The sequence below is a fragment of the Dendrobates tinctorius genome, unplaced genomic scaffold (genome assembly GCF_039654945.1).
Source record: "Dendrobates tinctorius isolate UK_male_01 unplaced genomic scaffold, ASM3965494v1 ptg000007l, whole genome shotgun sequence".
In the NCBI taxonomy this organism is placed as follows: domain Eukaryota; kingdom Metazoa; phylum Chordata; class Amphibia; order Anura; family Dendrobatidae; genus Dendrobates; species Dendrobates tinctorius.
This window is the reverse complement of record NW_027361675.1, coordinates 35,940,345-35,960,850: the sequence shown is the minus strand read 5'-3', so window position 1 is coordinate 35,960,850 and position 20,506 is coordinate 35,940,345. Positions and strand designations below refer to the sequence as shown.

Below are 20,506 nucleotides of genomic sequence, written 5' to 3'. Positions count from 1 at the left end.
TAAATCGGCGCTAGTAAGCTGTCAGTCAGATTTACCCAACAACGCAGCAACGATCCAGCGATCTGTGTAACGACCTTGGCAGTCGTTGGGACCTTGTCACACAGCAGCGATTCTGACGACTCACGCCTGCGTCCATGATTTCTGAATCACTAACGAGGTTGCTCGTCGGTGTCAAACACAGTGATGCGTGCTGGTCAGCGGGACACCAGCGATCAAAAAATGGCCCAGGACATTCAGGCACAATCGGCGACATCGCAGCGGGGGCCGGGTCGCTGCTAAGTGTCACACATAATGAGATCGCTGGCGAGGTCGCTGTTGCGTCAAAAAAATCGGTGACGCTTCAGCGATCTCGCTATATGAGACGGGGCCTTAAGGGGTGACAAAAAGCTCCCAAACAGCTAAATTAGGGGCAGACACCATGACATGTGGCATCAATTGACCCGCAGTAGAAATTTGGTAATGGCACAGCAGCAGTCAGCCATGTGCCATGTATGAGGTATCAGTGTCTGGGCCAGCATTTATTATTATTATGCATTTATATAGTGCCATTTATTCCATGGCGCTTTACATGTGAAAAGGGGAAATATAGACAGGTACAATAAACATGTGTAATACAAGGGACACACAAGTACATAAGGAGAGGGGACCCTGCCCGCGAGGGCTCACAGTCTACAGGCGACACCCATTGGACCGGACCAGACGCAGGGGTGAGTATAATATAACTCTTTTTTCTTATCTTTCAGGTTACATCGGGGGCTTATCTACAGCATTACAGAATGCTGTAGATAAGCTCCTGATGTCTGTGCCGGCAGCTTATAGGGCAAAAAAAGGGTGACAGATTCCCTTTAATTTATACTTCAAGTCAAAGCGCTAAATACTGGCCCAGACCCTGATACCTCATGCAAGACCTATTTCTGACTGCTGCTGTGAAATTATAAAATGTTCTGCTGTGGGTCAATTGATCAGTCACCTACCTGTCTTACTATCCTTACAATTTTCTACAAATAGTAGTCTATGAAACTGATGTTTGTGACACCTGAGTGTGGCTGGGAAACGTAAAAAAATTAAGCTGTGGCATGAGGTATCTGGGCTCCCAGCAAAGAAGGCTTACACCACTCCCTTAGCCACCACATCTTAATTGAAACTTCAATTCAAAGCTATAAAGAGAGCTTTTTTTTTTACATTTATTTGTAGTGAAAGACGCAATATGTGAATAGGATGACACATGGGGCCGAATGGGAGATCGTATCAGGCAGAATGGGAGAAAATGTGGGACAAAATGACACATGGGGCAGGATGGGACACAATATGGGACAGAATGGGAGAACATATGAGGTAGGATAGAGACACATTGGGCAGGATAGAAGATCATATTGTCATGGGGTTACCGCAACAGAGAGGAGCCAGAAGTCCTCAGCATCTGATTGCTACTTCTGCGGTTAAAAGAAGCACTTCATTTTCTTTTTAAATGGTGTTAATTTCTTTTGCCAGAACAGAGGTTAACCGTCCATGTTGGGAGCTCTGGGATTTCTGAGCTGAGCTCGGTTAACCACTCCTATCCCCTTTATAATCTGGGTCCTGATTGAAACACATCGTCAGAGTTAGCTTATGCTGCATGGCTTGGATGAGATGTGTTTTGGTGGTTATATGAGGAGTTTGGAGGAGTTATCTGTGACTGTTGCGTTTGTGTGTGATAATTCCCTTCCTCTTACTTAGTTTTTTCCCCATCCTGCACTCACCTTTGCATTCCTGTGTTATATGTGAGTGAATATTTATGTCTGGCATTTTCAGATACCCTTGTTCGTGTTGCCTCGTTCGTCGGGTTGGTGTACTGCAGTGCAAGGAAGCGCCCATCTTCCCAGGATGGGGGAAGAGAACAGGAGGGCTAATTCAGGAGATAAGAAAAGGGTGGCGGCCTAGCATCTTCACCTTCAGAAGTATCCCGGGGAATAGGGTGAGCTAGGGTGCCTTCTAGAGTTAGGGACAGGGAATGAGCCCCTGGTCCCGGATAACCTGACAGCTGTGTCGTGTCACATATGGGGCAGGATGTGAGAACATATGAGGCAGGATTGAGTCACATGGGGTAGGGAGGAAATATATGGGGCTGAATGGGAGATCATATGGGGCAGGATAGAGAACACACGGGCCAGGATGGAGACTCATGGGGCAGGTAAGAAACATATGGGACAGGATGGGAGAACATATTGGGTAGGATGGAGACAAATAAGGCAGGATCGAGACATATGGGGCAGGATGGGAGATCATATGGGGCAGGATAGAGAACATATGGGGCAGGATGGGAAAACATGGGGCAGGATGAAGACACATGGGGCATTATGGGAGAACATAGGGGGCAGGATGGGAGAATATATGAGGCTGAATAGAGACACATGGGGGCAGAAAGGAAGAACACATGGGGCCAGGAATGAGACACAAGGGAGCCAGGAATGAGACACAACGGGCCTGGATGGGGACATTATTACAGGAAGGGGTCTGGATGCGGGACATTACTATTGTTAGGGTTAATTAATATTATTAGTGCTGTGATGTATTTTATTTTTAAGGATATTGTTTTCAGTGGGGGGTCCTGTTACTGTGCAGGGGGGCATTGTCACTTTTTTCTTCACCTGATGTGTTGTAGAAGTTGGGGAAAAATTGGGGAATGTGCTCTGGAAGTGTTGTTCTGGATAGCTGTTATTTTCTGCAGAGACAAGTCCTCAGTGGAAGAAATGATGGCAGTCAACTAGCGAAGTCACTGCTGATTCAGTGTGCTCCCTGTACATTGTATACAGAGCTCCTGTGTATAATGTAACTTATAATAATATTAGTATTGTTTTTTTAATTCATGATCGGTATTGTAGTATTCGGTCACTATGTGGTGAAATATCACAGATTCTGGTCACGGTGTGGTGGTATTTGTCCCTTGTATGTGATATTATTCGGTCACTATGTGGTAGTAATAAGTGGTCTGGTCATAGTGTGGCGATATTTGTTTCTTGTATGTGGTATTATTCGGTCACTATGTGTTGTTAATATGTAGTTCGGCGATGGTGTGACGGTATTTGTTCCTTGTATGTGGTATTATTCACTCACTATGTGTTGTTAATATGTAGTTCGGCCATGGTGTGATGGTATTTGTCCCTTGTATGTGGTATTATTCGGTCACTATGTGTTGTTAATATATAGTTCGGCCATGGTGTGACGATATTTGTCCCTTGTATGTGGTATTATTCGGTCACTATGTGTTGTTAATATATAGTTCGGCCATGGTGTGACGATATTTGTCCCTTGTATGTATTATTGGTAATTAAAAAAAAGTATACAACACATTCCCTTTAAAGAAAAATACATCTAAAAAGAATACTAGATATTTTAAGAAATGTTTAATAGGTTAGAGTAGAGTAGGGCCCGGTCAAAAGAGTCTCCTTGTCATGGTGGCAGATTGAAAAAATCTTTTGGCCAAAACAAAAGCTGCTGGTTATGTATGTGATCTAGTGTTCGATGGGAACTGTTAATGTGTGATTGTGAGGACGTAGTGCAGAAGTGGAGCTTTTCCAAGAGTGGACGGTGGGACTGTGGCAGGTTCGAGGTTTGAAGATGGAGCATGGGCAGAGTCTCTAGGACGCCCGAAATATTGACAGTATGGGGTCCCGAAATTCTTGGTGGCAACTTTGCACTTACTGGAAACACAGATGTGTGAAAAAAGCTTGAGGGAATGTGCACACGATGGCACAGATTCATTAAAATCGGTGTTGTTCACACCATTCTTTGTGAGGATGCATACTGGAGTCAGAGGTGCTGGATTCATGAAGAGAGGCATGTCTCAAAATGAATCAGGAACATCTTAAGCCTCTTTAACACATTGTTTTTTTGCCATCAGTTGAAATCTGTCGTTTTTGGAAAAAAACGGATCCAGTGAATGATCCCGCTGGTTCCGATTTATTCTCATAGACTTGTATTAGCGACGGATGGCCTCACATTTCGTCCGTCGTGCACTGGATCCGTCGGAAATTGTTTGTCCGTTGTCTGGAGACGACGGACAAAGCAACGTTTTTTGTCTGCGTCGAAAAGTCAGACAGCGACGGATCTAGCGCCGTCCGTCGTTGGTTATAATGGAAGCCTATGGGCGTAGGATCTGTGCTTGTATTTCCAACACAGTGCTGCGGCATGTGTGTGTGAGTGAGTGTGTGTCTAGCCAAGCTTTTTATTTAATTTTCATTTACTGTACTGGTATTTAAAATAAAGAGCAGTGTACTCCTACTTGCTTTCACAAAAAGTAAAAAAAAAAAAAAAAAAATTTGCTCCAAAAACTGTCCATAGTAACATTTCACCGAGTTCCCTTTAAAGGGAATCTTTCACCCCATTTTTTTTTTAGATATCATATAATGATATCATTCAATTGTGTGTCACATGAGGATTCTCTCAGTACTTTTGCTTCCCCCCTGACCCCGCACCTTTCATGCATAAATACCTTTTTTATATCGGTTCAGATGTATGTAAACTGCCACGGTCCGGTCCGATGGGCGGGGCTTATTCAACTGCTCCCCCCTCCCTGTCTTGTTCTACACAAGAAGAAATGCGTAGAGCAAGGCAGGGAGGGGGGAGCAGTTGAATAAGCCCAGCGGACCGGACAGCGGCAGTTTACATACATCTGAACCGATATAAAAAAGGTATATCTGCATGAAAGGTGCGGGGTCAGGGGGAAGCAAAAGTACTAAGAGAATCCTTATGTGACACACAATTGAATGATATCATCATATGATATCTCAAAAAAGGGGTGACAGATTCCCTTTAAGGCTGCGTGCACACGTGCGGAATTGCCGCTGATTTTATGCGTTTTTGCCGCGTTTCTTCTCCGCGAAAACGCATAAAATAAGAAACCCATTGTATTCAATGGCATTCCGCACATCCAGTGCTAATGTTGCGTATTTTTCCGTGGCCGAATCGCATCGTGGAAAGATATGCAGTATGCTCATTCTTTTTGCGGAATTTCCGCACACGTAGGAATGGATTGTTCCGCTTACTTTCCGCATGTGGCTATGCCCACCATGCGCAAAGTAAGAAGAAAATGTGCGGATGGTACCCACGGTCTGGAGGAGAGGAGACTCTCCTCCAGGCCCTGGGTACCATATCCCTGTAAAAAAAAAAAATTAAAATTAAAAATTGTGATATTCTCACCTTCCGGCATCCCCTGCAGCATTCCCAGGCCTCAGCGATGCTTCCGGCAAGTCCCGTTCCCAGCGATGCCTTGTGACAATAACCTGTGATGACGTAGCGGTCTCGCGTGATGCTACGTCATCTGGGGTCATTGTTGCAAGGCATCGCTGGGAACGGGACTTGCCGGGAGCATAGCGAGGATCAGGAAGGCTATGGGGGATGCCGGAAGGTGAGAATATGACGATTTGTTTTTTTTTTTTATTATTTTTAACATTATATCTTTTTACTATTGATGCTGCATAAAAAACTGTCAATCAGTTTTCAAAGCGATGCTACAGATCGCTTGGAAAATGCACCCTCCCTCACAGCGGCGAACTGAGGTAATTAAAAATTTATATTTAAATTTTTTGTGATTGTAAAATTTTTTGTAACCCTATATGCATTAATTCTGTTTTCATAGGAAGTTGAAGCATCAGAGGGCCTTCCAGAAGGAGACAGACGGGGTGGAGAAATGCCAGGAGTGGGCAAGCAGAGTGTAAGTTTCGTAGAAACAGATCCTTACAGACATCAGTCCACCCAACACATAAAAAACAGATCATCACAGTACACACACTACATGTGCCTATATCCAAGCACATAATTTTTTTTTTTTTATAGTCATCACATTCTGGTGCTCGGCCTAGAGGTACTCCAAGCACCACCCAGGGTCGTCGTCGTGATCGTCGCGGCGGTCAGCATAGAGTAAGTACCCCTCTTTTTTTTTTCTTTGGTTTTATTTTTTTTATAGTTCATGTGGATGATGTGAGTTTCATGAATTTTTTTTCTGTTTTAACAGGCTTCACAGCGTTCTCCCGACTCGGATGGTGATGATGGTGGTCTTGACGTTGACCGCCTCATCAATGAGGTATGCGAGCGGGAGCCGCTGTGGAACATGGGGGACTGCTGCAATGTTGACCTCATCGTCACCCGTCGGCTCTAGGAGGAAGTTTGCTTTATACTTCTGGAAGTCTGGGAGTACCTTGAACCGCCGGCCCAGAATCAAGCGCTTAAGTATTCACAGTTCAGTAAGTTATGTTGCAGGATGTAATGTGTTGTATACTAACCTATTTGTACTTTGACTTTACAGGTGAAAGAGTTATCAAGCGGTGGCGGTCACTCAGGGATCGCTTCAAGAGGGAGTTCAACAAGGAGATGCAGGCCCCGGAGAGGATCGGGAAGACGCTGGAGCAAGTACAAGCATGCTAGAGCCCTGTCGTTCCTCCAGTCAACGATGGTGAGCAGAAGGTAAATATTCCCCAACCCACTTATTAAGTCAAAATGTTTACATGTCGAACCTTACTTTTTTGCTTCAGCCAGTGCAATGCAATATCAATATATTATTTTTTTTTTCTTTGACAGCACCGTGTGCAGCTCTCGGGAGCCTGCTCCTGAGTTGCTGAGCGATCCCACAAGAGTCCGCCACCGAGGACCACGTCGAAAGACCCGACCCGTCTGATCCTTCCCTTACGTCTGGTCCCTTGGCTCCATCCACCAGCTCTGGAGAATCATGGCAGACTTCGTCACATGAAGCTGCTGGTGATGAGGTAGCTTTCCCTTTACCCCACCCCTCTGACACTGCCGCCACCTCTAGAACACCTTTGGGTTCTGGACGGCAGCACCAGAGAGGTCAGGAGAGGAGCTATGCGCCCGAGTTCTTGCATCTAAATGCAGCCTTCCAGAACTCGATCAAGCTTTTGGTCGAGCAAATGACTGCTGGATTCAATCTATTGCACAACAGCATGCTTGAATTCAGCAGTCGTCTGGATAGGATGCATTTGGTTGCAAGTAAGTCGCCAAATCATTGCTTTTTTCAGGCAGTAGTCAAGTGCATGGACAAGCTATCTCCTGACCATCAGATGCATGTCATGCAAGCCTGCCAGGTTGCTCTAGCGCAGGTCACCTCCCAAGCCCCTCCACCAGCCCAGTAGTTCCTCCCGCACCTGCCCCCCTCCAGTCACTTTCCCTCCTCCCACTCCTTCCCAGTACCAGATTCCGTCCCAGTACCAGAATCCTTTCCAGTACCAGCTTCCTTCCCCGTTACAGATTCCTCCCCCGTGCCAGCTTCCTTCACCGTACAATATCCCACCTACACCATCTGTACCTCCACTCCCTGCCCAACCTCATGTTTTCTTCCCCCTTCCACTTCAGATCAACCCCAACCCGGTCACCATTCCCCCAGTGATCTGTGATGTGACAGATCAGCGATGTGTCACAGGACAGTGATGTCCCACCAGGGACTATGTAATAAAGTTAAAAAAAAAAAAAAAAGTGTTAAAATAATTTAAAAAAAATCGCCAAATAAATTAGAAAAAATATATATATATTCCCCCAATAAATCCATTTTTTGGAAATAAAAAAAACAAAAAACAATGAAAGTATACATTAGGTATCGCCGCGTCCGTAACGACCTCCCCTATAAAACTGTCCCATTAGTTAACCCCTTTAGCGAACCCCTTAAAAAATAAAAATAAAAAACGAAGCAAAAAATAATGATTTATTATCATACCGCCAAACAAAAAGTGCAATAACGCCCGATCAAAAAGACGCATATAAATATCCATGGTACCGCTGAAAACGTCATCTTGTCCTGCAAAAAAACGAGCCACCATACAGCATCATCAGCAAAAAATGACACGTGCCCGAAAATGGTACCAATAAAAACGTCAACTCGTCCCGCAAAAAATAAGACCTCACATGACTCGGTGGGTCAAAATACGGAAAAATTATAGCTCTCAATATGTGGTGATGCAAAAACTATTTTTACAATAACAAGCGTCTTTTAGCGTATGACAGCTGCCAAAAATAAAAACCGCCATAAATAGTAAATCAAACCCCCAATTATCACCCCCTTAGTTAGGGAAAAATAATAAAATTAAAAGAAAATGTATTTATTTCCATTTTCCCATTAGGGTTAGGGCTAGGGTTAGGGCTAGAGTTAGGGCTGAGATTAGTGTTAGGAGTGTGTTGGGGTTCGGGCTGGAGTTAGAATTGGGGGTTTCCACTGTTTGGGCACATCAGGTGCTCTCCAAATGCAACATGGCGTCTGATCTCAATTCCAGCCAATTCTGAGTTGAAAAAGTCAAATGGTGCTCCCTACCTTCCAAGATCTGCCATGCGCCCAAACAGTGTTTTACCCCCACATGTAGGGTATCAGCCTACTCAGGACAAATTGCAAAACAACTTTTGGGGTCCAATTTCTCCTGTTACCCTTGGGAAAATAAAAAATTGGGGGCAAAAATATCATTTTTGTGGAAAAAAATGATTTTTTATTTTCACGCCCGGGCGTTATAAACTTCTGTGAAGCACTTGGGGGTTCAAAGTGCTCACGACACATCTAGATAAGTTCCGTGGGGGGTCTAGTGTCCAAAATGGGGACACTTGTGGGGAGTTTCAATAGTTTAGGTACATCAGGGGCTCTCCAAACGCACATGACACCCGCAGACCATTCCATCAAAGTCTGCATTCCAAAACGTCACTACTTCCCTTCAGGGCCCCGACGTGTGTCCATACAGTAGTTTTCTCCCACATATGGGGTGTCAGTTTACTCAGGACAAATTGGACAACAACTTTTGGGGTTCAATTTCTCCTGTTACCCTTGGGAAAAAAAACAAAATGGGGACTAATTGATCATGTTTGTGGAAAAATTACAATTTTTTTATTTTCATGCCCGGGCATTATAAACTTCTGTGAAGCCCTTGGGGGTTCAAAGTGCTCACCACACATCTAGATAAGTTCCTTAGGGGGTCTAGTTTCCAAAATGGGGTCATTTGTGGTGGTTTCCACTGTTTAGGTACATTAGGGGCTCTCCAAACGTGACATGGCGTCCGATCTGAATTCCAGCCAATTTTGCATTGAAAAAGTCAAACGGCGCTCCTTCCCTTCTGAGCTCTGCCATGCGCCGAAACAGTGGTTCCCCTCCACATATCAGGTATCAGCGTACTCAGGACAAATTGCACAATAACTTTTGCAGTCCAATTTCTCCTGTTACCCTTGGTAAAATAAAAAAAATTGAACCTGAAGTATCTTTTTTGTGAAAAAAAGTTAGATGTTCATTTTTTTTTTTAAATATTCAAAAAATTCCTGTGACGCACCTAAAGGGTTAATAAACTTCTTGAATGTGGTTTTGAGCACCTTAAGGGGTGCAGTTTTTAGAATGGTGTCACTTTTGGGTATTTTCTATCATATAGACCCCTCAAAGTGGCTTCAAATGTGATGTGGTCCGTAAAAATAAAATGGTGTTGCAAAAATGAGAAATCGCTGGTCAATTTTTAACCCTTATAACTTCCTAACAAAAAAAAAATTTTGGTTCCAAAATTGTGCTGATGTAAAGTAAACATGTGGGAAATGTTACTTATCAATTTTTTTGTGTGCCGTATCTCTGTGATTTAGGCTATGTGCCCACGGTGCGTGTTAAAACGCACACCAAAAACCAGACTCCTTCCCAGAAATCGCGCGTTTTTTTCCGCGCGATTTCACCGCGATTTTACAGCGATTATGATCGCGATTTTCGTGTGCGATATTCAAGCACTTTCCAAGCGATTTGAAGCATCACTTGGAAAGTGATTGACAGGTTGGTCACACTCGTCAAACATAGTGTTTGACAAGTGTGACCAGGTTTTTACTATTGAGGCTGCCTATGCGGCATCAATAGTAAAAGATAGAATGTTAAAATGCTAAAAAAAAAATAAAAAAATCGGGGTATATTTACCTTCCGACGTCCCGCGCTGCATTCCCGGGCCACAGCGTTCCCAGTAATGCCTTGCGAGACCTGTGATGACGTAGTCTCGCGTTGCTATAGCGATCTCGCAAGACCGCTAGAGTCACGCGAGACTACGTCATCACTGGACCGTGCCGCAAGGCATTACTGGGAACGCTTAGGCCGGGAATGCAGCGCGGGACGCCGGAAGGTAAATACACCCCGATTTTTTATTCTTTTTTTTACAGGGGTATGGTGGTACCCAGAGCCTGGAGGACAGTCTCCTCTCCTCCACACCGTGGGTACCAACCGCACATGAGACGCTTAACTTCCCGCATGGTGGGCATAGCCACATGCGGGAAGTAAGCGATTCTCATGCATTCCTATGGGTGCGGAATCGCGGCAATTCTTTGCGATTCCGCACAAAAGAATGAGCATGCTGCGATTTTTTCGGCGATGCGATTCCGCCACGGAAAAAAGCGCAGCATTAGCACAGCATGTGCGGAATGCCATAGGAATGCATGGGGGCGTTCTGTACACGATTTTTAAACGTTTTCGCGCTGAAAATCGCGGCAAAAACGCTTAAAAGTCGCTACGTGGGCACACAGCCTTAAGGGCATAAAAATTCAAAGTTGGAAAATTGCAAAATTTTCTACATTTTTGCCAAATATCCGCTTTTTTCACAAATAAACGCAAGTTATTTGAATTAAATTTTACCACTATCATGAAGTACAATATGTCACGAGAAAACAATGTCAGAATCACCGGGATCCATGGAAGCGTTCCAGAGTTATGACATCATAAAGGGACAGTGGTCAGAATTGTAAAAATTGGCCCGGTCATGAACGTGCAAACCACCCTTAGGGGTGAAGGGGTTAAACAGAGCTTGCCTAATTGCTTCTGGGTGTGTTAGAACCCTGTGCATATTTGTGCTCTGCCTCTCTCAGCAGCGGTTTTACCATCCACCGCACGGTGCACCCCAAGTGGCGAATGCACTTTAATTTTTTTTTTTAGTGCCTTCCACCACTCCTAACACTGTCTCCTTCCCCACCATCCTGTAGCACAGGGGTCCTCAAACTACGGCCCGCATGCGGCCCTCCCAAAGACTTTTATCCGGCCCCTGGCCAGGCCGACTTTGAGCTCATGAACTGCACTGCAGTTCAGTGCCGGCGGGCCGTGTAATTGCGGGCGGGACGAGGCGCCGAGGAAAGGCGTTGCGCAGCCCTCCCGCAGCACAGTGCACAGAGACGACGTGATTGTCATCACGCCGCCTGCACGGTCTGATGACATCACGCCGCCTGTGTGCATGTGCAGGAAGAAGACGGAGATGAGCGGGCGCCTCTTCAGAGCAGCGGGGGACATAGGTGAGTACTTTTTTTTTTTTTTTTTTAATGCCGGGTCCTATTCGGGTCATTGTTCTGCCTAGTGGGGACATTTTCCTGCCTATTGGGGACATTTTTCTGCTTAGTGGGGACCTGTGCTACCTATTGGGGACATTGTTCTGCCTAGTGGGGACCTATGCTACCTATTGGGGACATTTTCCTGCCTAGTGGGGACCTGTGCTGCCTATTGGGGACATTTTTCTGTCTAGTGGGGACATTTTCCTGCCTAGTGGGGACATTTACCTGCCTATTGAGGACATTTACCTTCCTATTGGGGACCTCTGCTACCTATTGGGGACATTTACCTGCCTATTAGGGACCTGTGCTGCCTATTGGGGACATTTACCTGCCTAATGGGGACCTGTGCTGCCTAATGGGGACCTGTGCTGCCTAATGGGGACATTTACCTGCCTATTGGGGACAATTATCTGCCTAATGGTGACATCTACCTGCCTATTGGGGACCTGTGCTGCCTAATGGGGACTTGTGCTGCTTAATGGGGACATTTACCTGCCTATTGGGGACATTTACCTTCCTATTGGGGACCTGTGCTACCTATTGGGGACATTTACCTGCCTATTGGGGACCTGTGCTGTCTATTGGGGACATTTACCTGCCTATTGCGGACCTGTGCTGCCTAATGGGGACCTGTGCTGCCTAATGGGGACATTTACCTGCCTATTGGGGACATTTATATGCCTAATGGGGACATCTACCTGCCTAATGGGGACCTGTGCTGCCTAATGGGGACCTGTGCTGCCTAATGGGGACATTTACCTGCCTAATGGGGACCTGTGCTGCCTAATGGGGACATTTACCTGCCTATTGGGGACATTTACCTGCCTGTTGGGGACCTGTGCTGCCTAATGGGGACATGTGCTGCCTATTGGGGACCTGTGCTGCCTAATGGGGACATTTACCTACCTATTGGGGACATTTATCTGCCTAATGGGGACATCTACCTGCCTATTGGGGACCTGTGCTGCCTAATGGGGACCTGTGCTGCTTAATGGGGACATTTACCTGCCTATTGGGGACATTTACCTTCCTATTGGGGACCTGTGCTACCTATTGGGGACATTTACCTGCCTATTGGGGACCTGTGCTGCCTATTGGGGACATTTACCTGCCTATTGGGGACTTGTGCTGCCTAATGGGGACCTGGGCTGCCTAATGGGGACATTTACCTGCCTATTGGGGACATTTATATGCCTAATGGGGACCTGTGCTGCCTAATGGGGACCTGTGCTGCCTAATGGGGACATTTACCTGCCTATTGGGGACCTGTGCTGCCTAATGGGGACCTGTGCTGCCTATTGGGGACATTTACCTGCCTATTGGGGACATTTAACTGCCTATTGGGGACCTGTGCTGCCTAATGGGGCCATGTGCTGCCTATTGGGGACCTATGCTGCCTAATGGGGACATTTACCTGCCTATTGGGGATATTTACCTGCCTAGTGGGGACATTTACCTGCCTAATGGGGACCTGTGCTGCCTATTGGGGACCTGTGCTGCCTATTGGGGACATTTACCTGTCTATTGGGGACCTATGCTGCCTATTGGGGATTCTTGCACCACACCAGTCTGAGCCTGAGGTAAAAGTGGAGTTCCACCAATATGGGCACTGATCAGGCTGCATTGATGGGCACTGATCAGGCTGCACGTCTGTGTGGGCAGTTTTATTGCTGGTATATTGTTTTTGTAGCGCTGTATATATGTTGGTATTTTACTAATAGCAATTTTGAATCCCTAGGAAACAATGATATCAAGAAAGAGAAAAAATTGACTCGAAGTGTAGGATATTCGAAGAACCCAAAAAATCGGTAAGTTTGATGATTTAACTTCATTTTTAATATTGTATTTGTTCCTATTTTTGTTTTATTACTTCTAAATAAGATATGTGCAGTGTGCACAGGAATTTATTCATAATTTTTTTAAACTATATTCCTGCCCGCCAACGGTCCGAGGGACCGTAATCTGGCCCCCTGTTTAAAAAGTTTGAGGACCCCTGCTGTAGCATGTAAGCCCGAAAGGGCAGGGTCCTCTCTCCCCTCTGTATCAGTCTGTCATTGTTTGTTTGTTTACTGTAAGTGATATCTGTAATTTGTATGTAACCCCTTCTCATGTACAGCAACATGGAATCAATGGTGCTATATAAATAATAATAATAATCCATGGCAACCTGTTCCTTGCATATGATAAAATTGTGCAGGACCACACAAGCCTTCACCACCTCATCCACAGTCTCAGTTCTCAGTTTAATAGCGGTCAACAGAACTCGCCATTTCGATGTTAGAATGCCGAAAGCACACTCCACCACTCATCGCACTTGTGTTAACTGATAATTGAATACTCTTTAAGTTGGCGTCAAGCCACTACTTCCGTAAGGCTTGAGCAGGTGTTGTGAAAGTTGGAAGGCTTCATCTCCAACACACACAAATGGCATTGGTGGCCCAGAGGCTCCAGGGAGTGGTCTTGGAGGTGGAAATTGGAATGTGTCTCCGTATAAATGATGCCCCATTGCAGACATTTCAGAAACCTGAGAATCATTGGAGCAGCCATAGGCCCCAATATCCACCGCTATAAACTTGCATTCGGCGTCTGCAATGGCCATAAGCACAATTGAAAAATATTTTTTATAATTAATATATTCAGAGCCAGATGCAGCTGGTTTGACAATTCTTATATGCTTACCATCCACTGCACCCAATTGGGAAACTGGCAAATCTTTTCAAAGTTTTCTGCTATGGCCAGCCACCTCTCCGTTGTGGGATATACTCCTCATGTAAACAGTCTCACGGTGCCCGGCAGGTCTGTTTTACAATCCCCGATATGGTTGAAATCCCAAGCCTGAATTGATAATGTAGTGAGGAAAAGTTGCAAGGAATCTGTTCAAAAAGGCAAAGAAAATAATTAATACAAACTACCAGCAACAACATTACAGTTATAAGTCTGCAGGAGGAGAAACAATACAAATGGCTTACCGAAGAGTAACCATCAGACGCTCCGCATGAGATATGGAGAAGCGGCAATACGTGTCATTTCTCCTGATTACTTCTCCAACACGTTCCACCAAAAAAATCAAAATTTTCCGCTCTCATGCGTACATAGTTGAAAAACTTCTCGGGGTTTACCCTCAATTCCAGATACAGCGTTGAATAGACCCCACGTGTCATTCGCTGTGCTGTGATCGGGTGGATCCAAAGACGATGCTGCCGCCGACGCAGGATGCGATGTCTTTCTTGCTCCTTTTCCCAAACAATCACTGCCAAATGATTTGCCTCAAAAGCAAAATCCGCACATATCCTCCAATCTTCGCTATAACTCCTTCCATTTCTGCCACTTGCTCTACAACCTTTCAAACATGGGGTGTTAAAACACTCTATATAGGTTTCCAGTAGCCAATCATGTTTGGGAGCCTCCCATTTGGCGTTTTAAAAAAAACAGCTACGTCAAAAAATGGAAGAAACGGATAAAAAAAGCGGATGGGATGGATCTGTTTTTTCAACGCATCCATCAGTTTTTCACAATTTTCGACGGATCCTTTGCGTCGACGGATTTTGACTGACGCAAAAAAACTGATGTGTGAAAGAGGCCTTAGAGGTGGCGTGCGCCTTCCCACAAATCTTTCTCCATTTAGGAACGGCACACTTTGTTGCATAAGGTATGTCATAACGCGTCATGAATTAGACGAGCAGGCGCTGCCACGCTCCGTCCCAGCTCTGACCATTTTGGGAAAGATGGCATAAAAATGACAAAAGTGGCAACATTTTATGCAGCCTTGCGTTGTGCAAAGAATTTTGCAACTTCTCAGTGTATTACGTCTGTTTTTTTGTGTGAACAGCTTAATGACTAGGGGCCGATGTCTTTTTCGGGGGGGGGGGGGGGGGGTGGACCTGTCGAGATTTTAGAGATGAAGACACCTTAGGAACCGCCAGAATTTTTTTAAGCAGTTTTTATCATCTCTTCTTTTCAGTTTTTATTAGCACTTTTTCAGGTGGGTTTTGGAGTGGACCAGCCAGAAAAAACCCCATTGTGCTCACATACCGTATAGCTCCCACAAACATTAGGCTAACGTCGGCCGCAGCTGCCAATAGTGACAGTTTTGGTGTGTCGCTCAAATAGTCTCCTGGAGATAAACTGGTGTCATACTTGTCACATTGAGAACACAGGTGCACTTCTGTGTACAGGAGATGGCTGCGAGCCAAACGTTCAGCAACCAACCAACTTATGTGTATGGCGGCCTTAATGATACTTTTGTAATTGCCCATAGCAACCAATCAGATCACACCTTTCAATTAACCAGAGCAGTGTAAGAAATGAAAGCTGAGCTCTGATTGGTAGCTGTTGGTTTCGTCACAGTGGGAAAGTGAAAAAGCCCCTACATTTACCACCGGCCTACCCTAAACACACATCCTCCTCATAAGACCCTATTGTGGTGAGAGCATGTATCTGTAGCAGCTTGTCATAAGCGAGTAGTATGCAGATAAAGTCGTCACACACTTTTACATTATGTCCTCGCACTGTGTGACTGTTTTCCTACATTCAAAGATGGACGTGCGCTGCCTTTTCAGAAAGTTCGAGAACCTCCCAGCTTCTCTCCGCCTCCTCCACGCCGCCAGTGGCTTCCTGTCTGTTAGCGCGCATGCGTAGTTGGCCGGGGCGGGTAGAGGACCGTGCGTGCAGCACAGCTGAGTGTGCCATTGGAGCGTGACGTCACGGCGGCTGTAGAACAGGTCGGGATAGTGTTGAACATAAACAATAAGAAGCGCGGGCGGGCGGTGCAAACAGTCGATTCAACAGCGCCTCTCGGAAGCGGGCGGGCTTGGTAAAAAAAAAAAAAAAAATCCTCTCCAGCTGTGAGAAGGAGGACGGCGGCGGCCACAGCCGGGTCAGAGCAGGGGGCATGGAGAGTCCTTTCACTCTGCGGGTGAGTGTGTCCTCGGACCAAGGCGGCAGGAAGTACATGGAGGACGTCACCCAGATCTTAGTGGAGCCGGAGCCCGGAGAGGGCGAGCTGTCTTGGGAAGAGGAAGAAGACGAAGCCTGTGTGGAGCGGACGGGTGCCCGGGCGAGCGGCCGGAGCGGCCAGTGTGTGGGCTTTTTCGCCGTCTTTGACGGGCACGGAGGCCGGGAAGCCGCTCACTTCGCCAGGGAGCACTTATGGGGCTTCATCAGGAAGCAGAAGGGCTTCATGTCCCGGGACCCGGAGGAAGTGTGTGCCGCCATCCGCAAGGGCTTCGTCGCCTGCCACCATGCCATGTGGAAGAAACTCCGTGAGTATGAGGTGCACGGTGGTGGGTCATCCCCCCTAGCTGTCACTGGTGGCCCCCGGCTGGCTGCGGGGGATTAATGGCCTTTGTTGTGATAGAACGTGCAGATCGATGGTGCGGAGCTGGAATCGTCCAGTTCTGTGCCCCAAGCCAAGGGTGGCAGCAGGCTGGTCTTATAGATGGGCACCCTAATCTAGCCCACTGTTACTGGTGCCAGCCATTGTGCCATGCCAATGACGCTGCTGCCAGATCCTGTACCAATATCTTTGGGCCCGGGCTTCCCCCCGATGCGTCCTCGTCTTCCAGCCTCCATATGGTGAGGCGCCGGACCGACCCTGGCTTGTTGATCTTTAGACCTGCTTATTGTCTGCCTCCTAAATCCTGTCCAACTTGGTCCTGACTGGCAGTAATGTGTCCTCCCCAGAAATCAAGGAACAATTGCTCCAGTAGGTAACATCTGGCCAATACAATCTACTGTCTGTATGTCCAGGAGGTAATAAACACGCACCTTTTACCCCCGCATATCAGCTCTGGCCACGCTGTTGTTTTTGGGGTCACATGTTTGTGTTTTTGGAGTATTTTGTTGCCAAGTGCTGCACAAGAAAGGATTCCTGTGAAACGCGTTGCTACCTTTTAGTATAAATGTCTGCTGGTACCACCGCTAATCCGTATTCCCTGCCCCTAATAAAGCTTGTGAGTGGATCTTGCGTGAGTAATCCATGAGACACCTCTCATTGTAACTTCCCAAGCAGAATCATTCATCTGGGTGTATGCTATTGACGAAGTCGTAGATGACCTGTTCTTTCTTTGATGCCTCATGTGCAGGTGCGTCTGTTCCCAAAGTGTACAGTTTAGAAAATCCCACCCAAGCATGATTGGCAGCCACGTACAGGCAAGGAATGAATGCAAGGGGTGGCTGCTCTTCTTCTTTTTCTGTGGCTCCTTCCATTAGCTTCTATGGTGGTTATGGAAACAGTGGAGCAAGCCTGGCAATCAGTCACTCTGTAGGTTTCTTATGCTGTGGAATTGAGAGAGATATATAATATTTTTTTTTTTTTTCACGGTTTCTGAACTCCTTGCAGATTTTGTCCTTGATGTGTTTTGATCCCTGCAATATATGCGCACTGGAATCACAACTTGAAGGATGGCATTTGAGACCTAGGGGAAAACTGCTGTTTTGTGAAAGACACAGGGGAGGTTTACAAAAGCGAACAAGAAAGTGTTTCTCATAGAAACCAATCACAGTACAGCATTTATTATTTATGAACACTACAGGAGATGCAAGCTATGCAGTGATTGGTTGATATGGGTGACAGTTTGACAGTTTTCAGAAATCCCTCACAGATTCTAATACATGACATTCCGTTTGTCATACATGACATTCCGTTTGTCAGGGGTGGGCAATTTTCCTGAGGGGCCAAAACCAGGGGAAGAGTCTTGAGGAGATCATTTGCATATTCCCAGTGCCTTCTGGGATAAGTGAAGAGTCTCCGCGAGCTCAACGATCACTGGGTTTTGGCCGTTGCAGCTGAAAAGAGGAAATCGGAAAACCAGGGGAAGAGTCTTGAGGAGATCATTTGCATATTCCCAGTGCCTTCTGGGATAAGTGAAGAGTCTCCGCGAGCTCAACGATCACTGGGTTTTGGCCGTTGCAGCTGAAAAGAGGAAATCGGAAAACCAGGGGAAGAGTCTTGAGGAGATCATTTGCATATTCCCAGTGCCTTCTGGGATAAGTGAAGAGTCTCCGCGAGCTCAACGATCACTGGGTTTTGGCCGTTGCAGCTGAAAAGAGGAAATCGGAAAACCAGGGAAGAGTCTTGAGGAGATCATTTGCATATTCCCAGTGCCTTCTGGGATAAGTGAAGAGTCTCCGCGAGCTCAACGATCACTGGGTTTTGGCCGTTGCAGCTGAAAAGAGGAAATCGGAAAACCAGGGGAAGAGTCTTGAGGAGATCATTTGCATATTCCCAGTGCCTTCTGGGATAAGTGAAGAGTCTCCGCGAGCTCAACGATCACTGGGTTTTGGCCGTTGCAGCTGAAAAGAGGAAATCGGAAAACCAGGGGAAGAGTCTTGAGGAGATCATTTGCATATTCCCAGTGCCTTCTGGGATAAGTGAAGAGTCTCCGCGAGCTCAACGATCACTGGGTTTTGGCCGTTGCAGCTGAAAAGAGGAAATCGGAAAACCAGGGGAAGAGTCTTGAGGAGATCATTTGCATATTCCCAGTGCCTTCTGGGATAAGTGAAGAGTCTCCGCGAGCTCAACGATCACTGGGTTTTGGCCGTTGCAGCTGAAAAGAGGAAATCGGAAAACCAGGGGAAGAGTCTTGAGGAGATCATTTGCATATTCCCAGTGCCTTCTGGGATAAGTGAAGAGTCTCCGCGAGCTCAACGATCACTGGGTTTTGGCCGTTGCAGCTGAAAAGAGGAAATCGGAAAAACCGCGCGCCGATAGGCGCGCGAAATTTGGCTCATCTTTCATCGTTTTTAAGAAATCTCAAGATGGAAGAGGCCAGGAGCCATTTGGTGAGCTGCATTTCTTGCTACATGTTCACAGATTTACCAGTGGAAAAGCCAAACTTCACATGCCACAAATGCAAGCTTGTGTCCCTGTTGGAGGAAAAGTTGCAAAATCTCGAAGAGAGGTTGGCTACGTTGAAGATCATTAAGGAAGGTGAAGAGTTCTTGGACAGAGCACAATTATCTCTTCATGTTACAGAAAGAGAAGAAATTCGAAGTGCACCTGAAGAAACAGAGGAATGGAGACATGTGACCCAGAGAAACAGGAGGATCAGGAGGCAGTCAGCACCCATACTGCTCAGGAACCAGTACCAGGCTCTCACGCAGGAAAACGATGAAGAAATACATCAGGATAAGACTTTGCCAACAAACAGCAACCTTGTATGCCTTCAGAGTCCTCCTGGATGGAGAAAAAAAAATGTTGTGAAGAAGAAACGGAGAGTGGTGGTCATGGGGGATTCCCTGCTGAGAGGAACAGAGGCCGCTATCTGCAGACCGGATATAACTACAAGAGAAATGTGCTGTCTTCCAGGTGCAAAAATTAAAGATGTGTCTGACAGGATATCAGGACTCTTCAGACCTACAGATGACTACCCATTCCTGCTACTACATGTGGGGACAAATGACACCGCAAGAAACGACCTGGAAACCATCTGCAGAGACTTTGAAGACTTAGGCAAGAAAGTGAAAGAACTGGGAGCGCAGGTGGTCTTCTCTTCCATCCTCCCAGTGGATGGCCATGGAACAAGGAGGTGGAATAAGATTCTGCAGGTGAACAACTGGCTACGTCGATGGTGCCGTCAGCAACGATTTGGATTTCTGGATCACGGAGTGAACTACTTATACGATGGACTACTTGCTAGAGATGGGTTGCACCTTACGAAGACTGGAAAGCATGTATTTGGAAGTCGCCTTGCTACACTTGTAAGGAGAGCTTTAAACTAGAACAACATGGGAAGGGAAGCAAAAGACCAGAAAAAGCCATACACCTGACAAATGCTATTGAGAACTCTGCTATTAGAAGTGGAAAGGAAGAACAAAGACGAAAGAATCTAATTAATAAAAATATTGGAGAAAGAGAAACCAATCACAAACTAAAATGTTTCTATACTAATGCACAAAGCATGGGCAACAAACAAGGAGAATTGGAACTACTAACACAGGAACAGAAATATGATGTAATTGGAATCACTGAAACTTGGTGGGACAATACACATGATTGGAATACAAGACTAGAAGGATACAACTTATTTGCAAGAAACAGACTTGATAAACGAGGAGGGGGTGTCGCATTGTATGTTAGAAACACGTATATCTGCACAGAGATTGAAGCTTCAGAGACTGGGAGTTCTGTGGAAACTGTTTGGGTAAGAATACAAGGACAGAACAATGGAAAGGACACCATTGTAGGTATTTACTACAGGCCGCCTGTGCAAGC

At 46.1% G+C, this 20,506-nt stretch overlaps 2 protein-coding genes across 2 annotated transcripts in view; one reads left to right on the top strand and one right to left on the bottom strand.

Moving 5' to 3' along the window:
• The window catches only part of APPBP2 (amyloid beta precursor protein binding protein 2), a 131,046-nt gene extending 115,097 nt beyond the window's left edge, over positions 1 to 15,949 (bottom strand). The window contains exon 1 of the mRNA XM_073573350.1: positions 15,821 to 15,949. The gene's annotated coding sequence lies outside the window, so the exon portion shown is untranslated. The remainder of the gene's footprint in view (positions 1 to 15,820) is intronic.
• Positions 15,950 to 16,183: 234 nt separating this feature from the next.
• The window catches only part of PPM1D (protein phosphatase, Mg2+/Mn2+ dependent 1D), a 68,195-nt gene continuing 63,872 nt past the window's right edge, over positions 16,184 to 20,506 (top strand). The window contains exon 1 of the mRNA XM_073573363.1: positions 16,184 to 16,553. Within this exon, the coding sequence (XP_073429464.1) occupies positions 16,184 to 16,553 (370 nt within the window). The remainder of the gene's footprint in view (positions 16,554 to 20,506) is intronic.